At 49.2% G+C, this 19,027-nt stretch overlaps 3 protein-coding genes across 3 annotated transcripts; 1 reads left to right on the top strand and 2 right to left on the bottom strand.

Annotated features, from left to right (window-relative positions):
• Nucleotides 1-824: 824 nt before the first annotated feature.
• On the bottom strand, nucleotides 825-4,119 carry LOC128707682 (V-type proton ATPase 116 kDa subunit a 1-like). The gene is made up of 7 exons (XM_053802640.1): nucleotides 4,003-4,119; nucleotides 3,630-3,923; nucleotides 3,334-3,540; nucleotides 2,779-2,861; nucleotides 1,232-2,685; nucleotides 991-1,162; nucleotides 825-918 (listed from the first exon to the last, which is right to left on the bottom strand). Exons 1-7 carry the CDS (start codon nucleotides 4,117-4,119, stop codon nucleotides 825-827), a joined length of 2,421 nt encoding a protein of 806 aa, XP_053658615.1.
• Nucleotides 4,120-5,915: 1,796 nt separating this feature from the next.
• LOC128706768 (methylthioribose-1-phosphate isomerase) lies at nucleotides 5,916-7,244 on the bottom strand. The gene is made up of 5 exons (XM_053801711.1): nucleotides 7,113-7,244; nucleotides 6,809-7,044; nucleotides 6,583-6,732; nucleotides 6,474-6,526; nucleotides 5,916-6,406 (listed from the first exon to the last, which is right to left on the bottom strand). Exons 1-5 carry the CDS (start codon nucleotides 7,242-7,244, stop codon nucleotides 5,922-5,924), a joined length of 1,056 nt encoding a protein of 351 aa, XP_053657686.1. The 3' UTR covers nucleotides 5,916-5,921.
• A 2,304-nt stretch (nucleotides 7,245-9,548) lies between these two features.
• On the top strand, nucleotides 9,549-15,410 carry LOC128718997 (phosphoinositide 3-kinase adapter protein 1). The gene is made up of 9 exons (XM_053812618.1): nucleotides 9,549-9,573; nucleotides 9,751-10,087; nucleotides 10,175-10,337; nucleotides 10,612-10,672; nucleotides 11,862-11,994; nucleotides 12,123-12,760; nucleotides 12,949-13,245; nucleotides 13,323-13,513; nucleotides 13,578-15,410. Exons 1-9 carry the CDS (start codon nucleotides 9,549-9,551, stop codon nucleotides 15,408-15,410), a joined length of 3,678 nt encoding a protein of 1,225 aa, XP_053668593.1.
• Nucleotides 15,411-19,027: the final 3,617 nt, after the last annotated feature.

The raw sequence follows: 19,027 nt of genomic DNA, 5'->3' as shown, positions 1-19,027 counted from the left end.
TTGAAGCAACGCAACTGCTAGTGAAATGTATGTAACGATTTTATTGTAAATTATGTTATCAGACAGTCAAAATTCCGTTCCGGCCACCGTTGCAATGTGTCCAATCCCCAACGTTTTCGTTCTTCCATGTTTTAAATGTCAATTTTACAACGACTCTTTCTCTGATATTGTGTAAAGATTTAAAAAACGTTATGGATTACCCCAATTGCACAAAAACTTGATCTTGGGTTTTGAAACATGCAGTTTCCATTGTTGCAGGTCTGTTTAATTGATAGGTCTTTTTTCAACTTGCTCACCAATGCATGGAGTTGTATCCAGCATCGGCCATGATTACTAAGCATACAGTTTTCTCTCGGTTAGCAAACACGAAGGTCATTAAACATCAATTCTCCCACGGTACATTGATATCGATCGCATATCAAATTGTGGTAGTAAATGAGTTGAAAAACACCTAAAACTGAAGCGCTTTTAATGTTTTATATTCGATTTTAAGGCAGATGACGCTATAGAGACCGAAAGACCAAGTCGTAAGCCAAAAAAGAAGCGGTAAGCCTTAAGAATATCGCTGCTTCACAAAATAGAAGGAGAAGAAGGTTCGACATTTTTAAAGAAACTCCCAGTGAAACTTTGCATTCCGTAGGGATAACCAAGAGTTGAGTTGTCGGAGATACCTGCGAGACAACCAGATCCCGTTCTAGCAATCGAGATCGAGAACTTGCTCAACAAATGTGATATTTGGTTGATTTGTAACATTCACCAAATGTTGCATGCTATACCATCGTTTATTTCAATAGTGGCATCTACGTACGGCTTCGTTTAGTCGTTTATTCAGCTTCTTCCTGCTCCAGCATTGCCTTGAAGGAGAACGGCATGAAGGCGTAGCCGAGACCGTCGTAGAATTTGCTCATGAATTCGACCCTGTGAAAGAAAAAAGGTTTTAATAATTTACTATTAACGGAGGTCAGTTATAGCAACATGAACTCTTCTTACCAGTGCAAACGAAGAGTGTGCAAAAAGGCAGATAAACCCTCCATGCCTACCAGGATACCAATGGTCAGAACGGACCAGGGCCAAAACACCAGGTAGATCAAGATGGCACCAACATACGAGTCATTTGACAGTCCAATCGTGAACACCATGTTGTAGAGCACCTCCGACAATTCTGCAGAAAAAAAAGAATAGTAAGTGAACCCTTCCTACGAAGGCCTCCAGTATTCTAGGGCTAACTTACGGGCGTGTGCAAGCGACAACGCCCACAAACGCAGGTACGATGCGGTGTGGGAGATGGTACTGAGGATGTACTCAATCGTGTGGATTGCCTGATGGATGAAAATCTCACTCATCGGCTCATCGTCATGGTGGTTCGATGACGATTGTTGGGCCACCTCCGAACCATAGTCCGTACCCTTCTTCTTCCGCTGGAACATGATGTAGAACGGTTTGGCCAGCAGCAGCCACGGAATGCAAATGAGTCCCAGCACAATGAAGATCACCTGCAGCGTGTCTTGACCGTCGAACATGAACTCCTTGCAGGTATCGAGCGGTTCCTGGCTCTTGAACAGCATCATGTTGATGAACATAATCAGCACGGACGGTGCGCAACCCGGCTTCAGATGATCTTCATCCGTGACGGCTGAGTACATGATCCATTTGAAGAACATCATGAAGCACATGTAGGCGAACAGCAGCACCAGGAACAACATTTGCGGGATGAACTCCAGCAGGACGTTGATTCGCCGGTGGAAATGATTGTGGTTGACCAGGCTCATGCTGACACCGAAGATCATGTGCACCACACCGAAGATGATCGACAGCTTCATCTTGAAGGAGTTCAGGAAGATGATTTTGTTGGTGGCCAACATCCAGAGCGGATCCAACCCGTACCAGTACACCGTTTCCGAATAGTCGGTCGTGGGATTCAACTGCAGCTCCTTGTTTTCCATCACCGTGGAGGTGTTGTAGTTGATGCTCCATGCCGAACCGAAGATGTTCATGCCCTTCGAGAAGAGATCGTTGTACACGAAACCGGTGTACATGGAGAAGATACCCATGAGCAGAATGATGTATCGACCGCCGAAAAACAGCTGCCAGATTTCCTCCTTGTTCTTGTCGAGTGTCTTTTCCCACAGCACCATCCACAGGCCGAGCAGTAGCAGTATCATACCGTGACCCAAATCGCCGAACATAATCGCGAACAGGAAGGGGAAGGTGATGATCGTGTACAGCGCCGGATTAGCCTCACGGTACGTTGCGATACCGTACGATTCGATCAGGTTCTGGAAGCCACGAGTGAATTTGTTCGTGCGGTAGTACGTCGGAGGATCCTCATTGGTTTCGATGATGTTCAAGAATGACGGTACAGCGCTACCCACCGCGGCCGACCCATTCACCAGAGCGGTCTTCACATCCTGCAGAGCGACCGTCGGTACCCAGGCCTCACCGAACAGACACTTCTTCGATACGTCCACGTTGAACATGTTCAGCGTATGGTAGATGGCTTTCACCTTCTTGACGATGATCTCCCAGTTCGGCAGCTCCTTGGCGACGTTCAGAAGTACGCGCTGGCGCTGATCCTGCGTTTGTCCCAGCACCATCTTAAGATCCTCGATGCGCGTACGAACGCCACGGAGCATCTCCTCACGCTCGTTGTACTCGTTCGGGCACGGATACAGCGAGGCATGATAACTACATCAACAAAGAAAATCGGAAACGACATTCGTTACCTCGGACATTCAACCATCGACGCTGGGATGGTTCGGATAGCATTGCTCTACCTACCCGGCGCACACCTTCTTCACGCGCGACTTGAGCTGTTCGCCTTGGAAGAATGCAACGAACACAATCTTGTGAACCGAATCACCCTACGGTATGGTCAAGATAAAAGGAAAGTTAGCAAACAGATGGTAATGCAGAGTAAATAGAGATATGACGGGAGCCTATACCGGAACAGACGTTGGGCGGAGGACCAAAATGAAGCCAATTGCCCCATTATCTGTGGGAAGTCTGACCGACGTTATGTAACTTTCACTTTATAACACAAAAACATACACTGTGCTTCGAATGATGTGTGTCTCACCAGTTCGCACGAAATTTAACTAATCAGTCTTGGTTGCAAACCACCCGTTTCTCTACGGTGCGCCATTACACCTCGTGACCTTATCTGTTACAACTCAACAACCCCATGTGACCAGTGCTGGGAGGTTGTTACGCTTGTGAAACACACAGCAAGACACGGCACCACTCGATCCCACTAGTGTTTGACGTCTCCGATGTGGGCAGCGATAAAATCCATCACCTGCCCGTATCGCTGGCACAACACGCGGCGTCACTTACCGTTTTCGGATCAACCAGCGGTTCGTCCAGGGCGGCCTGACGGAGGAAAATGTTACCACGTGATACGCGCCACAGCATGCGCTCGAAGCCGATGATCCGCTCGCGCGTAATGACACCGGCCACAAATCCGAGCGGTTTGCCATCGTTTGCCGCCTCACCACCGGTGGCCTCCAGGTTCAGGACGTTCGATTTGTCCGAGAAGAACACCTGCGCGGTTGGAGAGGATAGACCAGCAAGAAGAGGCAGTCGTTCATAAGAAAAGGTTTTAGACTCGCTGAGATGAACCTGGTGCCTACCTGAGTCTTCGCCAGCACATGCTTCAGCTCGGTCAGTTCCATGAAGTTCTGCAACAGTGCATGGTTGTTCTCCGACAGCTCCACGATCTCGTTCTCCGTCTTCTCGAGCTGCGCCTCGAGGTCGATAATTTCCCGTGAGTTCGGTGTGCGCGGAATCTCTTCCGGCATGTCCGGGATTGTCACCGAATCCTTCACGATCTCCCGGCGAATGTATCCGATCTTGCGCTCCATCTCCTCGCAGCGTCGAATTTCGCTCGTGTACTTCCGCTGGAACATGTTGATGTCCGCGTTCAGCTGTAAAAGAAGGGCGGTCGCGAATGCGGTTTCATCTGCTGATCTGAATCGAACAATTCTTGTATGCAGGTTTACGCACATCACGGAACTGTGCTATTCCCAGTTCACCCAGCTCAGCCACCGATTGATAGGCAGCTTCCGGTTGGATGAGCAGCTGGACCATGCTCATCTCCTCGCTTCGGAACATCGCGCCCATGGTTGCGGCTTCAGCTGAGGAAGTTCCCTTCCTCCTTTTTTTAAAAATAAAGTTTAACCTTACTGGGCAAAGAGCACTGACACGCGCGAAAGGATGAACACCTTACTGTTTCGACCGTAGCTTCACGACTGTTCCGTACCACTGCTGCACGGCATCTGCTGCGTCCACGAATCGGTGACGAGCCAATCTCTGAATCGTTGGTGTCTGATAGCGATATCTTATTTCACCTCCACGGACGAACCTTTAGTGTGTCGTGTGTGTTCCGCAGCGATAAGAACGTCACGTGAGGCTTAATGGTACCCAAGAATTTCCAACCATCATATGATTGCTTTCGTCTTCAAGTATGAACGAAGCTGCGGCATTTATTGAACATGTTTTGGTCCTACTTGGGTTACGACCAAATCTAATTATTTCCTAAAGTTTGGATTGGAATGAATCCAGAAATCCATCTTTTTTATCCAGAAAAAGAAACAATTTGAAATTAAATAACCGTCAAAGTGTCTCCACTCTACACGGTACATTAATGGGCGTTTAATTCAGTTGTTTATCTAATTTAAATAGAATACAACCGTTTCCAACTCCATAAATCTTCAGGCTTTCGCGGTTCATCACTAATCTCCCCCTTCCCCGATCCAGATGTGTAGGCCGGCTTAGCGCAAATAGGTTGTTGAAGGGCTTTTTTTCGGAACACTCGGTAACCCAGGCGATAACGGGTGCGATAAGGAAATGCCAAACACCGGGTGAAACGCATGACGCGCATCGACATTGGCAGTATCGTGGTAATTAAGCACACAAGTTTATCGCTCTACTGTTGCACAGAAGCCTTTTCCGATTGTCACGATAATTGGAAAACAAGCCCGTACCAATAATAGCTCGATGGGCCACAGACGATGCAGTATTGAAGCCGTTCTTGCTTGCACACGAATGTGCTATCTTGCACAATTAGCATTGGTGATTGCATGCTGAGTGCGCCATGTTTAGTGCTGCGTTGTGGATGGTTAGTAAAGAATAGTTACCGTAGAACAACAAATAATCGTTAAGAATGTGTTGCTCCAAATGATTAACCTCGAGCCTGTGACATTCGTGACATAACCAGTTGTTTATCGATTAAAAATTGACTGAGAGCAACCTCGAGAAGGTATTCCACATGTCACAACCTCTTCAAGAACTCCATAGACAAAGAGTCTGGGATGAACGGCCCTTATTCTTGAACAGTAGGGTTGACATAGGCTATAATTCCCTAATTAGAAGCAAAACTACGAATGGAATGGTTTATAGAAAGAGACAAGTTATCTCATAGCATACCTCATATCATAACTGCCATCAATGTGCCATTCCTTACACCGTCATAGAGCTCACTTAAAGTCTGAGTCATCCGTGTGTTTACGCACTGCCCTTTTATCTATCTATCACACTTTGAAAAGGATATTTCTAAACAATAATCGTTAAGAAAAGCACTTTCCCGTACAGTGCATCGCATGCACATTGATAACGCAACAGCGTCCGTTAGCCTGATATTCAAAGCTCCATCTATTTCAAAAATAAGCTGTCAAAGTACGCAGCCACTTTTCACGTACAACGTGATTCATTTGTTGACCGTTTTGCGTTGTGTGCTATGTTTTCCAATTGCAAAAGAAGCACAATTTCTCCTTCTCAACCTCTGAATGTATTAGTGCATTTTCCCCGTAAAACCTTTGCGTTCTAGTAAATTCTTTCTCCCGCTAGATTACAGTACCAATACCAAGAACAAAACACTTTTTGCGTAAATAACGTTACTCAACCGCAGCGCGCGATCGCTTCATTCATTTTTGTCTGACCTTTTCAGCCAGTTCGCTCGGTTTCAGTACACCGCGTTCGGTGATAATGCCCGTTATCAGTTCGGCCGGTGTTACGTCGAATGCCGGATTCCAGCACCCAATTCCGGGCGCGGCAATCCTCTGCCCACCGATGTGCGTTAGCTCGTGTTCTGGTCGTTCCTCAATTTTAATGTGCGAACCGTCCGTAATAGCGACATCGATCGAAGTGAATGGTGCAGCCACGTAAAATGGCACACCGTGATGTTTTGCCACCACAGCCATCTGATATGTGCCAATTTTGTTCGCAGTATCACCGTTTGCCGCGACACGATCCGCACCAACGATGATGGCATCGATTTTTCGGGTGTTTAGCAGGGCGGCTACCATGTTGTCCGTGATTAGGGTAGCTGGAAGTTTATCGTGTACAAGTTCATAAGCGGTCAGGCGGGCACCCTGGTTGTACGGTCGGGTTTCAGTACAGTATACGTGCTCTAAAACGAGTTACATTTAATTAAAACCATATTGTTTCCGTTTATGGATCATTTTCTTCAAACTGACCTAGGAGACTCCTTTCATTTACACTCCGTATTACGCCTAGAGCCGTTCCATACCTACAAATATGTGTGTTTAGTATTAACCGTTGAATTGAAGAGATTCTATAGCTTACCCTGCGGTTGCTAGCGATCCAGTGTTGCAGTGAGTTAGCAATTTCAATGGCCTATCTATTCCTTTCAACAGTACATTGGCACCGTTGTCGCCGATGGCACGATTATCACTTATATCCTTCTCCAACATATGTTCAATCGACTTGATAACCCTAAAAACATAAAATATTACACAAAAACCGATTAGAGAAAAGATTTTCATCCGTTTGCGCAAAAACAATAACTTACTCCTGTTTCATCCCATCAACATTAACCGTTTCGTTAGCCAAACAACTTTCAATCAGTGCCTTGACATCGTCAGCCGCCAGCTTCAGGTTTACTGCGGTCGGTCGTGACGTGACGAGATATTGCAGATGTTTGCTTACTTCCTGCTCGAGCGCAGCCTTCGTGTCGTACTGTTGATCGTAAATCTCCACCACGAGCGATAAACATCCAACGATGGCAATGGCTGGTGCACCTCTCACCTGTACGGAAAAGCGGAAAACAGTCTACTTTTGTCCAAATTTACAGGTTTTCATGTGTTTTAACCTACCTGCATCTTATGAATCGCACTCCAACCATCCTTAACGCCGGCAATGGCAATGTATTTCGATTCTCCGGGCAACAGTAGCTGGTCGAGTATTTGCAGTTGGCCAGCTTTGTACTTAATTGCTTCGAGAGTCATTTTTCAACAAGAAACACTTGCTAAACTTCGGAATATCACGGGGAAAAGAATCAGGAAGACGTGAATTTCAGCCCTCGTTCTTATCACAACTGATTGTTTACTTTTGTGCGCGGCTTTTTGACGTTGACGATTTGACAGCTGCTAGCCAGCGCTTCTAAACTCATCGTGCCTTCAGAACAACGAAACGATTTATTGAGTTATTTAACATTTTCCTCAAACATTTATTCCTATGGGAATGAAATCGTCTCCCCACTAGCTCGTAGATATTTTTTTGCATTATATGCACGTATCTTTTGTATTATTTTTCATTTTTTTGTGATTCTCCACTCGTTTGCAATGTTTTACGTGCTTCGAGCCAGTTTGCTGCAACTTGTATGCTACACATGCAAAGCATAACCGAAATCATAATTTTCCAGAGCTGAGGTTTGGTAATCGTCGATCCGTTAAAAATAAATGATACGTGCTGAGGGCAATGAAAGAACCCTATTTGTCCCTTCAAACCGATCGTTATCTTGCATAAATACAAACACAAGAAAAGGGTGCTTTACTTCCGGTCTCCCAACCTGGTGTGAATATTGAACGATTTAAGTCTTCCGTGCGATAAAAGAGTGTGCTTAAGCATACAGAACCTTTTCCCCTACAAAATCGCTAAGCATTGTGAAGGAATGGTATCGGTGTATGCCTTTTTCCTTGTTTGAATGGCATCGGATATTCCACATCCATCAGGGATGCGCAACATGTATGGCGTGCGTGGCTTATGGGACCCTTTTTCTCACATGGCGGTTCGTTTTACTCTTTCCCTTTCACGGCACACCGACCACATGCACACCAGACGCGCTGTGGCGAATGGGCTAGCCTGCCTACGCGTTTGCCAACCTCCGGGCCTACGCTTCGCTCCGTAGCTGCTGGAAGCCAGCATCGACGGTTCGACAAACTCCCAAAAGCCTCCTTGTGTTCCGAAACGGGCAAATAACATACGCTCACAATATGCGCCTGTGCGCATGTGGGATGTGCATGAGGGCGATGCGGTGCGCATGTCAATAAAAACACGCTTTCGTTCACGCAGCAAGCGGAAGAGAAGCGCAAACCGAAACCAGCCCAGCGCAACCCGGCGTGGTAGCGATGAATGGGAGGGAAAAGGAGCGCAATAGTGAATTAAAGAAAAGAGGGAAAACAGTGCAGAGAGCCGAAAGCCATGAAAACACACTCGAAATATAACCAAAACCCTACAGCGCGTACACGATCGTGACGGAGTGACAAGGCCAGGCAAACAGCGTGTACCGAGGTGGGCATTGCAAAGGGTGTGAGCGAGAAAGCTGCATGTAAACATTACAAGCCGTGTAAAAACGCATTGCACGGTGACTACTGGGCGATGCGCGCGACGATGATGAACGACCCGGCATGAAATGTGTGTCTCTTTGTGTGTGTGTGTGTGTCGGTTCCTTTTCCGACTGCGCGGGATGCGAGACGACGAGGACGAGTTTAGTTTAGATTAGATAATTCGATCAGATGCTCGCCGTCTCACGTTGGACTTGTGTGTCGTCCCGGGCGTGTGTGGTGTCTCTTTGCTGTGAGGCAGTCGCGAGAAGCCAGACGATCGAGAACGACACGTTTTTTTTGCGAGCTTGCGCACCGCTGATGCTGGAGCGAGGGAAGATTTGTATCTGCGGGTTAGTGTAGGAAAGTGTTGTTTTTTTTTTCTTCTGTGTGTAGCGTGGGTGTATCTTGGCAGTGTGTGCCCAGAAAGCGTTGTGATAGGAAGTGCTTTGTTGCATCTTTTCACTAAAATAGTGCATCCCGTCAGTGTGGTCAGCGATTCGTAGTGAGAAAAAAAAATGAAACGAAATATACAGAGAATGTAAGAGAAGTGAAGAGAAAGAGAGAAAGAGAGAGAGGTAGTATGTGTTGTCGGATAGAGCAAATAAACAAATGCTGGGAGATTTGAACCGGATTGCTTGGATGAAAAACGACAAAAGTGCAGTAGTATTTCCTCAGTCCATCGATCAATAGCAATTCCGGAGCGTTATTCGCTTCCTTCCGCTCACATTCCAATAGGCGGGTGTGTGGTTTGCTCGTGTGTGAGTGAGTGCAATATGTAAATTGCAGCAACGCATCTTGCCATACCGAGGCTAGATCTCAGATAATGGTGTCCCACGATGCAATGAACTTTTGCCACAGGATGGAAGTGTTTTTCGTTTGTGTGCTGTAATGTTTATCCCTGCGTTCGATCGATTTTCTTTGTGATCGTGATCCTCAGTTTGAGTTGCCCGAGTGGAGAACCACTGGAAGAAAGTGTACTAACAGATGGATCCACTACCGCTGTGTTCAGGTGAGTGTGTGCGATGTAGCTGTGTGTAGCTGTCCTGTGGCCCCAACAACGATCGGTCTCGTCTGGTGTGCTCTTCATCTCAGATCCTCCATGATTGCATGATTATCCTCAAGTCCGATTTTTCAATTGATTCTACCCCGCTCTGTTTCCCTCCACGCGCTCGCCCACCGCGGACAGATAATCCAAACTACTTTAACGAAGATGCCGCGTCCGGTCCGGGTGAACCGCCGGAGGTGGAGCAGAAGAAGCACCGATTCTACCATCTAAAGCGCCTGGTGACCTACTCGAAGCTGAAACGCACCGCCACGATCGCGGACGGCCGGGCAGGGGCCGCAGAGTACGCAGATTCGTCACCGCCCGTCCGTGGCCCCACCACCATCTTTCGCTACCGGAGCAACAGTGCGTCATGTACGGGCGGTACGCTCACCGTGCCGGACGGACCGATCCTGGAGGATGGTGCACCGCGTCCCATGCTGGCCGCCGCATCACCACCGGCGCTGTCACTGCCGTTTGCGTAAGTGTTGTTCGGTTGTGGCGTCGGTTGTTCCACTTTGCGCTAATCGAAAGCACTTTGTAAACATTCCAAAACACCACCCAGCAGCAGTGGACGGTCGGGGACGTTGCCGGAGCGGCGCCGACATTCCTTCGGGACGTCGACTCATCATCGCCTACAGCTACAGCCGACGCAACAACAGCATCCGCAGCAGTTGGAGCACAATGGTGGCCGCGAACTGATGATGAAAAATGAAACCTCCATCGATGAGGTAAGTGTTGTGCTGCGTTTTTCAGTTCCTTCCCCTCATCTTCCCCCGTCCGCCCACTCCCCCCCCTCCCAACTGCTTTACAAGTCACTCGCGCCCGAACTAGCGGATGGTTTGCATCAATTCGGTGTTAAAGTCCTTCTATGTGCTTTGTTTCCGCTGTTCCATCATCACCCCGAACTCCCTTCCCACCCAAACCCCCTCCCAAAGGGACCGATGCCATTCGCATGTGAAACTAAAATGCCGCTTTTGGACACGTCCACGTTACTTCTTGCAGGTGCCCAACTCTCCGGCCCCGAAAGCACCCTGCCAGCCGGCTGGCAACACATCCGATTCCGGTAAGTGCGATGCTCCCGTTGGAACATCAAGAAACAGCAAGAATCGCTTACCATAACGGCGGTTGACGGTCCCTGGTGTTGTCTTTACGATTCCAAGCAAGAAAAAGAAAGCCCGCGAGCGAACGCACGAAAGCAGAAGCGTTCATCTCGTGCCGTGTATGGTAACGGGCGTACTTCCTCCTCGCGCATTCTTACGGGCCGATGGAAGACGGTTTTTTGATGTCTATTTCCGCGTGTGTATATACACTTGTGGCCATATTAAAACTGTGCACACAAATCACCATCCACACAGCGAACGTGCGGGGAGCGAACGGTTGGGAGCGGACTCGCATGTCACTATCTCGCCTGCATCGTTTATCACTCCAGGAAACCGACTCTATGACCCGTTCTAATGTTAGCCCCTTCGCTTCCTAATTACCCACTACTCCAATCACCCTGCTGGGCGTCATCCACTCTCACCCGTAACACACAAAAAAGCGCATTTGATTCCCGCATTCCCCACAGGAGGACGCCTTGCCCTTCCCATCTATCTCTCTCCCTCTCACGATCGAGGCTGGTCGATGCGAGAAACATCACTACACCACGTCATGCATTCAAATTTGCCCCCACGGGTGGACGCGGCACGAACTGGACCCCGCGCACACCAGTGCGCTATTGGCCATTTTTTTCCTTTCTTTCTTTCTTTATTTTGATCACGTTCCTTCCTTCCCGAGGGTGAACAAATGGCGGAACGGACGCGCTCGTGCTACCGCACCATCACCGCAGACTGTGTGACGGTGGTTTATGCGTGCGCTGTACACACAAACGACCGGAAAACAAACACATTAAACAATGCCTCGCTCTTCCATCTGCGCGAGATCGGCCGCGGAACTCGCGGTGTGTAAGGAACGGCCGATGATGATGACGAAGAAGGCGATCGTGCCTTTTTTTTCCAGCGATCAGCTTCATCCGCCCGATCGGCTCGAGCTCTTTCCGGAGCTGCATTTCGTCGGCTAAGCACGCTGTGTGCGGTGACAGTGGCTCCCCGGTTTTGCTCAAGCGTTGCCAGCGTTTATTTGCCGGTGCCGTTGCCGTGTGGCATCTTGTGTAGCGTTTCTCGTTTGCTTGTGAAATTGTATCAAAACATTCGGCGTGTAATACTGGATACTCTCTCTGCTCTTGTTCCGATCTTGGTTTGTTTGGAATTCAGGAACGCTGCCGGCGGCTGCGATGGACGTGCTGTTCGTGACGGCGCGCCATAGCGAACATGGTATGCTGTGGGTGAACCATCTGAAGGTGTGCTTCGACAAGATCACCAAACAGCGCGGAAGGCTTCCGTTCAAGTGAGTATAGTTCTGTGTTTATAAGATGGCCTAGACATGATGTAAATCTTTCTCCAACGAAAGATCGCGTCTTGGCTTTGTCGAAGGACTTCAGATTTAATGTTTGGCCCACTCCTCTCATCTGTCAGATTCCTGCACATCAAACTGGACGAAGATGTGGTACAGCAATCCACGCACGTAATACAGCAGTGTGAATCTACGAAACTACAGATCGTAGTCGTCTGTCCGGCATTGATGGGACTTTCGCCGTCCCTACTGCACACGAAGCTACACACGCTGCTAACACCGAACCGTGTCCTCGGCATGCTGCTAGACGTGTCCGAATGTGCGGTGAACGAATTCGCAAAGACCGCCCTGCCGGGCTACCACCGCTGGCGAACCTGTCCAGTGCGCGAGAAGGACACAGCGTTCGTGAGCGAGCTGCTCGGCATTGCGACCGACATTCTCGGCAAGGCGCTACGTCAACAGACGGTCTTGCAGCGCACACCATCCGGTGCGGAACCGAAGACGCCCACCTCACCGACCGGCCCAGCCGGTAGTCTGGGCGGTGCGGTGGGAAGCGCCGCTAACGGCCACCGTTCCCACGAGTCTTTCGTGCTGTTCCCGCGCAAGGTAAAGGTGGGCCAGAGCAAGATCCTGCTGATCCTGCACGAACCGCTCACGAAGGAGGACTGGATAAAGATCAAGGTGGAAAAGGCGGACCAAACGATCGAGATAACGAACATCAAGCGGCGCAATCCCTACACCATACAGTTCAACGTGCCAGGTAGGTGGTTTTGTGAATGCTTATCCGTTTCTCACCTTCAGGCCCTGAACCGTTCCACCGAGGGGTTTGCAATCCGAAACGGAAGTGCCATCTGGATGAAATTGATGGATGAATGGGAAACTCATGCGTTTTTTTCTTCCTTCTTTTGGGTGCTTTTGTCCCTTGTGTGCACTTGATACACCCTGAAGAGGTTTGTATGGAGATATCGATGATGATTAAGATACGGCTGGAGAAGAATAGCGTCGATCTCGGCAGTCGGCCGCTCAAGTGTGAGAGCCAGATGCGCGAGCTCGAACAGATCCTGTCGTCGAAGGATGCGCCGATGGAGTTAATCTGTCAGTCGGTCGGACTGTCGACGAACGATCGGGACAAGCTTGATCTGCTGCTGCTGAAGGCATTCCTGCGCAATGTACCACCGAACTACAACCTGCTCAACTACGGTAGCGGCGGCGGTGAGGTTGGCATGGGGTGCCATCGTGACATCTGTATGTACTTCCCAACAGCCGGAACAGCGAATAGCTGCTTCTCACGGTTCGTTCTTTTGCCGTTTTTTTTCCCACAGATCCCGAAGAGTATCCGACACTGCTGCACTTCGCCGCCAGATGGGGCCTGGAGCGGCTCTGCATGCAGCTCATCGAATCGCCCGGCGGAGAGATTGCGTGCGAGATGCGCAATATCGGTGGAAGAACACCGTCGGACATTGCGGAAGTGGCTGGACACTACAAAATCTCGAGCGCATTGAAGAATTTCTCGGTAAGTTGTGAGATTGTGCAAGAGTTTCGGCAAGTGCTAACGGTGATCGATACTTCTGTTGCAGCAAATGAACGAACTTACCACGATGTACCACTACTTCAAAGGCGTAAGTGGTACCAGTTCGGATCAGGTGATGATACAACCGAAGCAGTTCGTTGCTGGCGGTGGTGCGTCTGTTCCCGCAGTGCGCACACAGAACAAAACGGACGCGGAGAAGATTATGTCCCACGTGCACGCACTCAAGCAAGCGGAAGGCTACATCGACATGAGTTGTGCAAACGGGTCCGATCAGGTGGACGGTGGCGGGGCGAGCGTTGCCAACATACACTACCTGAACGATCGACCCGTGGCCGAGTTGACACCGCCGGGACCGGACGAGAAGGACGTTTGTGGCGAGAATGAGCACAATTTTGATGTGGGCCGCGACACGGACCGACGCTGCAATGGATCGCTGCGGTCGATGGAATCGTCCGAACGGTCCAAGTACGACATCTTCAGCAACGAGTGTTCGGATCTGCTGGAAAACTGTGAGGCCGGATCGACCGCATCGGCGGAGTGCGTGGGCAGCGGTGACTACATGCTGCAGCCCTCCAATGCACCCTTCACACCGTGCGAGCGCACACCGACGCCACCACCACTACCGACCACAGCGGAACCGATGGGCGATTACATGATACAGCCGTCCAACATACCGGTACACCCGTACTGCAACGTGCCGGAAGTGGTCGATCGAACCGAACGCCCCGAATCAGCATCACACGTGCGGTTAAGCTTCCGCAAGGAGGAACCGTCCGAGGATACGTACGGCACAACGACGGCCGGCTTACCGCGACGACGAAACACATCCAGCTCCGAGGGACGCACCGTCGACGACGAGCTGCTGGAGATCATATCCGACTTTAAGAACAACGTATTCTCCATACAGGAGGTGGAGCAGCTGGTGACGCTGTGGAAAAACCGCAACGATGTGCAGAAAAGCTTCCGCGAAAAGCAGGACCAGCTGCAGCGAATGCGTGAGCATTACGAGCAAATACAGAAGGAGCTGAAGGACAAACTGAAGCGTCCGACACCGTTCGAGCGTATGAGGAGCTTCTTCTCGCGTACGAAACCCTCCCCAGTGGGTGGCAAATCGGGATCGAAGCATCGGGGCGAAAATGGGGCGGCAGCTGCAGGAGCAGCGGTTGGAAGCGGCGGTGGACTAAACGAGCCGACCGGCACTGATGTGTGCGACGAGATTAAGTTCTCCATGGCCGGCGGGAGTAATGGGGGGTATGCGGTGGTGCGACCGCAAAGCCTCTCGCTCAGCATGAACAGCATGGGAAGCGACAATTCAGAACAGAGCAGCGGGCGGATGTCGGCCGGTGCGGTACACACGCCAACGGAGAGCACCAGCGAACGGCGCCTTTCGCACAGCAAATCCTGGCCGAAGGGAACGCCCGAGAACGAAAACTACATGATACCACCGTCACCGCGGCCCATCAGCGAAGAGCTGCATCTGGTGCGGGGTGTGCGGTTGGGCAGCGGTACGCTCGTCGGTGCCCTCAACCGCTGCAGCAACGGTAGCTGTTCCAGTACCGCCAGCAGCCACAGCAACCACAGCACCCATAGCACCAGCAGCAGCAGCAGCAGTGCGGGCTCGTGGGCTGGTGCGAAGCACGAGTCCCACTACGTAATGTATCCGTCGAATGTGCCGGTGTTCGGGAGCGCGGCCGAGTACATGAACGTACCGGCGGCACCCGGAACGCACACCAAAGATGATGAGCGTGGCGTCACGACGGCAGCGACACGACCGAAGCTTGGTCGTACGCCGAGCGATACCGGTACGCCGCACCTCGTCACCTTCCAGTCGATAATGGAGTGTAACGAGAGCGCCGACAGTGTCGAAAGCGTCACCTAGCAGGACCGGCCCAAGCAGCGCACTAATAGGCGGCGGTTGTAGGCGTTCCGTCGCAGTCTCTAGGGAGCGGTGGCTCGACCCTCGATCGTCACCGTCCCCAAACATCCAAAGGTTAATTGAAAACGATAGCATATGCGCGTTGTACGTTCGGCTGTAGTATATAGGAAGAAAACGGAGAGCAAAATCAATCACGTATCAATAAAGGAAGATGTGTACCGGAAAGTAGCCGAAAATGGCATTAGTAGCGCTTGTTGTATTAACCGAATCGTGGGTTCAGTATAACAATGTTTAAAGGCGCGGTACGGTAGCACAGTGTCGGGCTGTTTCGCGTTCAGCTGTCCAGCGTACCAAGCGTATCTTTAACTTAATCCATGGCACCAGTTACAGTTCAATCAACCTTTCGTTACAATGTTCTGAATTTGCACACCAATTTTTAAAGGATCTTTATGTAAGATTATGGTAGAAACTGATTGCTTCGCAAAAAAAAAACCCAACAGGCAACTCTTGATACTAGGCCTTCATGTTCCTTGATTTCCTTTTATTAACCCTACTATCTATGATGAATCTTTCGTCTTCAGTAACACCTTTCCCCATGTGGGCCATATCCCACGTACTTTGAACTAAGACTCCAGGCACATGTAATAAATATCATGCCACGACCTCTTGGAGCAAAGGTTCCCTCAAAAATATGCCCAATCTATTAGAATAGTTGGCTAACACGAAGGACGCAGACATGGATAAACTCCTACAATACTGATAAGGGTACAAGTAATATATTTAACCATTTTCTTCGATGACGTTCAAGGTTATATCTGACGCCAATAAAAGGCTGCTATTTTTTTCTTAACTTTTATCCCAACCATATCCCCCCTACGTGGGTCGATGTCTCATGTGTGTCACACTATGCGCGTGGGTGAACACCACACCCACGTGGTGCCAAGGGCTGGTGCGGTTGGAGGCAGTGCGGTGTCGCGAAAGCTTAGCTAATATCCGTTTGATGGAAGATTGTCATGCAAGCTGAGGTGTGCGTCTCGGTGTTACTGCCGGAAGCACCATCTGTGCCTATGTACGTACGCGAGCCGTGAATGAAAGACGCGATGGGAAGCTTGTACGCTCGCTCGGCAAGGAAACCAATTACTTCTACGGTTGTTGTCTCGGCAGCCGTGTATCATAGCTCAGCCCCGCATGGATCTGTGAGCATGCACGTGGTGGCGCTTGATGTCTCCATTCACGACTGCCGTATTTAGATTACATTTCGTAGTAGAAGATTTAAATAAACGCTGGAGGGGGGTAGTGATAAGGGATCCGGGATGGGAGAAGTGAGAAATAGACGCTGCAATGTACCTCCATAGACAAGCTAACAGGTACTTAGTATTCCGGTGGTCCGTAAGCTGCTGCCGCGTAATGACATCGATTGTTTGCCCCTGTTTGATGGGTCACCGGGCAGTATTACTATTGCGAAAGTACATCTTTGCGTTTACGTAATTGATTTAATTATCAGCGGCATTGCACGTTCGACGCTGCGGCAAGGCACACGGCAGAAAGTTTGCTGAACCTATTTCACATTTCACTCTTCGGGAATGTGAACAATGTGTTATTTGCTTGTTTGCTGTCCGGTGTGTCCGCAGCTGCGTTGGAACGGTAGCTAAATTAAAATATTTTTCATGTCGCGTTTGAGATGTTTGCCCCCCCCCGAACTCGCTTTCCTTTTGTGGTCGTTCTAGCAAATCATCAAACGCGTGTCGTTTGATTGACGGAGACAAAATAAATTTTCGTACGGTTATTTTCGGAATCGGCTACCGGAATGCGATTTCTAATCTGTGGAAGTTATTTTCCGTGCTTTCTTTTGCTTTTTGACGCTGGTTCAAGATTGGTAGGGACCAACAATCTATTGCAAATTCCATTGTACTAAGTTTTCCGTCATGGCCATGCACCTTTTCCGTATCTACAGTGTATTGCCGCACGAATCGCAAAGAATAACATTTGTTTTTTGTTAGGATAAAAACGATTTTAAACTTCTATTTTACGTCAAGAGGCTTATGGTAGGCTTTACAGCCAATTGCCGGTTAGTCGCTAATGGAAGGTGCAAAGCAACATTTGGATTATGAAAATTAAGGCTTAAACATTTCAAACATTTCATTCTGAGTTATTCGAAAATGGACTGATATATAATTTATGGGCAAATAACGTGAAGAATTCCAGAGATTCCAGAGCAATGACATCAGGCAACATATGGACATATTGAAAATTAAGGCTTATTCATGTCAAACATTTGATTCTGAGTTCTTCAAAAATGTTTAAAAACTAGAAGACTTTTCTTTAAAAAATCTTACAAAAAAAATTAAACTTCCGATGTCGAACGAACACACCAGACAAGGAAATCCCTTTCTGTCGTAAAAGTTCTAACAAGTATCTTGAACCGATTCTTTGGATCTCCGTTCGGAGCAGGGCGGAAAACTTTCAAATAATACTAAAGAATAGTTTTTTTTAACTCTCCAAAATCCCTACCTTCGCCTGTCTTGTCCTGGTCCGGTCCAACGGAGCCGGGATTTCACCCCGTTCCAAAATGACCCCGATGGTTACGGTGCTGTGACCGAAGAGGGTTGAAAGCTATCAAACTCGTTCATTTCGCACCGGTCTTGTGCGGTCGAGTGGTAACAAATTTAAAACGAAACGAAACGTTACGAATTGTTTTAGACAACCGATAACGATAGTTTGGCGAATACTTGATGCATGCATGGGGGACGGCGGGAGAGGGGAGAAAGATTCGCAATTAATTAATGAAGCACAGCATCCAGCACATGTTAATGCAGCATGACATCTGATCCGTACCGGGAAGAACGGATCTAATCCATTAATCTTATCGCGCTAATGAAACACCTGTCGGGGCAGATGTTTTCCACCAGACGAAAACTCAATTTCATCACCAATTCACGCTGGATGACGGTACCCACTTTGGCACTTTGGCGAATATCTGCAACTCGCAAAGAAAGAGAAAGAGAGAGAGAGAGATAAAGAGAGACAGGGAGAGAGAAACCTTGGCCCGGCTAACGGATATCGGGTCCGCAACTTTGCAATAACAACACAATGAACCTGGGGCAACCGCAATTATAAAGGCCACCGGAGTTACCGGGGAACTTCATCAACTTTCGGCCAATGCAACACCAATAAATTGTGCTTATCGAATCTGAGCAGAAAGAAAACAGAAGAGCAGAAAGGTCTTTGCTCCAGTGAACCATTTACTGTTTGGAAGGAAAGCTTTTCTTTCTTCCCTTTTCCGGTTTAAGCGCGATTTGGTAAGATGGCCAGCACGATTGCGGACAACAGTGGGCAAAATAAGAAACGGACATCAAACGGCAAGCGCGCCACCCGTGCGCAATGGTGGGGTGGTTGGTCAACCCACCGAAACATAACACCGGGGGCACGACAATTAGCTGACGGAAACCGCTAGGAAAGCGCAAACATGGGCGGAAAATCGGACATCGAGGTGGGAGGGGGTGGAGGGGGGGGGGGGGGGGGGTGAAAAAAGTTTTCCCTCATCGCGGAAGTATGGCCACGGAAATCGCAAAATTAGAACTGGAGCACCGGGAGTCAACTGTACCGGCGAACCGGTTTTG

This window comes from Anopheles marshallii, chromosome 2 (assembly GCF_943734725.1).
Source record: "Anopheles marshallii chromosome 2, idAnoMarsDA_429_01, whole genome shotgun sequence".
Classification (NCBI taxonomy): Eukaryota; Metazoa; Arthropoda; class Insecta; order Diptera; family Culicidae; genus Anopheles; species Anopheles marshallii.
Note: the sequence above shows the minus strand (reverse complement) of the source record. Positions and strands in the feature narration are given on the sequence as shown.

What these genes read in the sequence shown, in the direction of transcription:
- LOC128707682 (XM_053802640.1), bottom strand. Translation starts at nt 4,119, where the DNA reads ATGGGCGCGATGTTCCGAAGCGAGGAGATGAGCATGGTCCAGCTGCTC. An exon ending in GTGAAGAAGGTGTGCGCCGG is followed by an intron (nt 2,686 to 2,778) that starts GTAGGTAGAGCA and finishes TTGTTGATGTAG; the next exon opens with TTATCATGCCTCGCTGTATC. An exon ending in CACACTCTTCGTTTGCACTG is followed by an intron (nt 919 to 990) that starts GTAAGAAGAGTT and finishes TTTCTTTCACAG; the next exon opens with GGTCGAATTCATGAGCAAAT.
- LOC128706768 (XM_053801711.1), bottom strand. Translation starts at nt 7,244, where the DNA reads ATGACTCTCGAAGCAATTAAGTACAAAGCTGGCCAACTGCAAATACTC. An exon ending in GTGCGATTCATAAGATGCAG is followed by an intron (nt 7,045 to 7,112) that starts GTAGGTTAAAAC and finishes TTTTCCGTACAG; the next exon opens with GTGAGAGGTGCACCAGCCAT. An exon ending in GGATCGCTAGCAACCGCAGG is followed by an intron (nt 6,527 to 6,582) that starts GTAAGCTATAGA and finishes ACATATTTGTAG; the next exon opens with GTATGGAACGGCTCTAGGCG.
- LOC128718997 (XM_053812618.1), top strand. Translation starts at nt 9,549, where the DNA reads ATGGATCCACTACCGCTGTGTTCAG. An exon ending in CATACAGTTCAACGTGCCAG is followed by an intron (nt 12,761 to 12,948) that starts GTAGGTGGTTTT and finishes TACACCCTGAAG; the next exon opens with AGGTTTGTATGGAGATATCG. An exon ending in GCGCATTGAAGAATTTCTCG is followed by an intron (nt 13,514 to 13,577) that starts GTAAGTTGTGAG and finishes CTTCTGTTGCAG; the next exon opens with CAAATGAACGAACTTACCAC.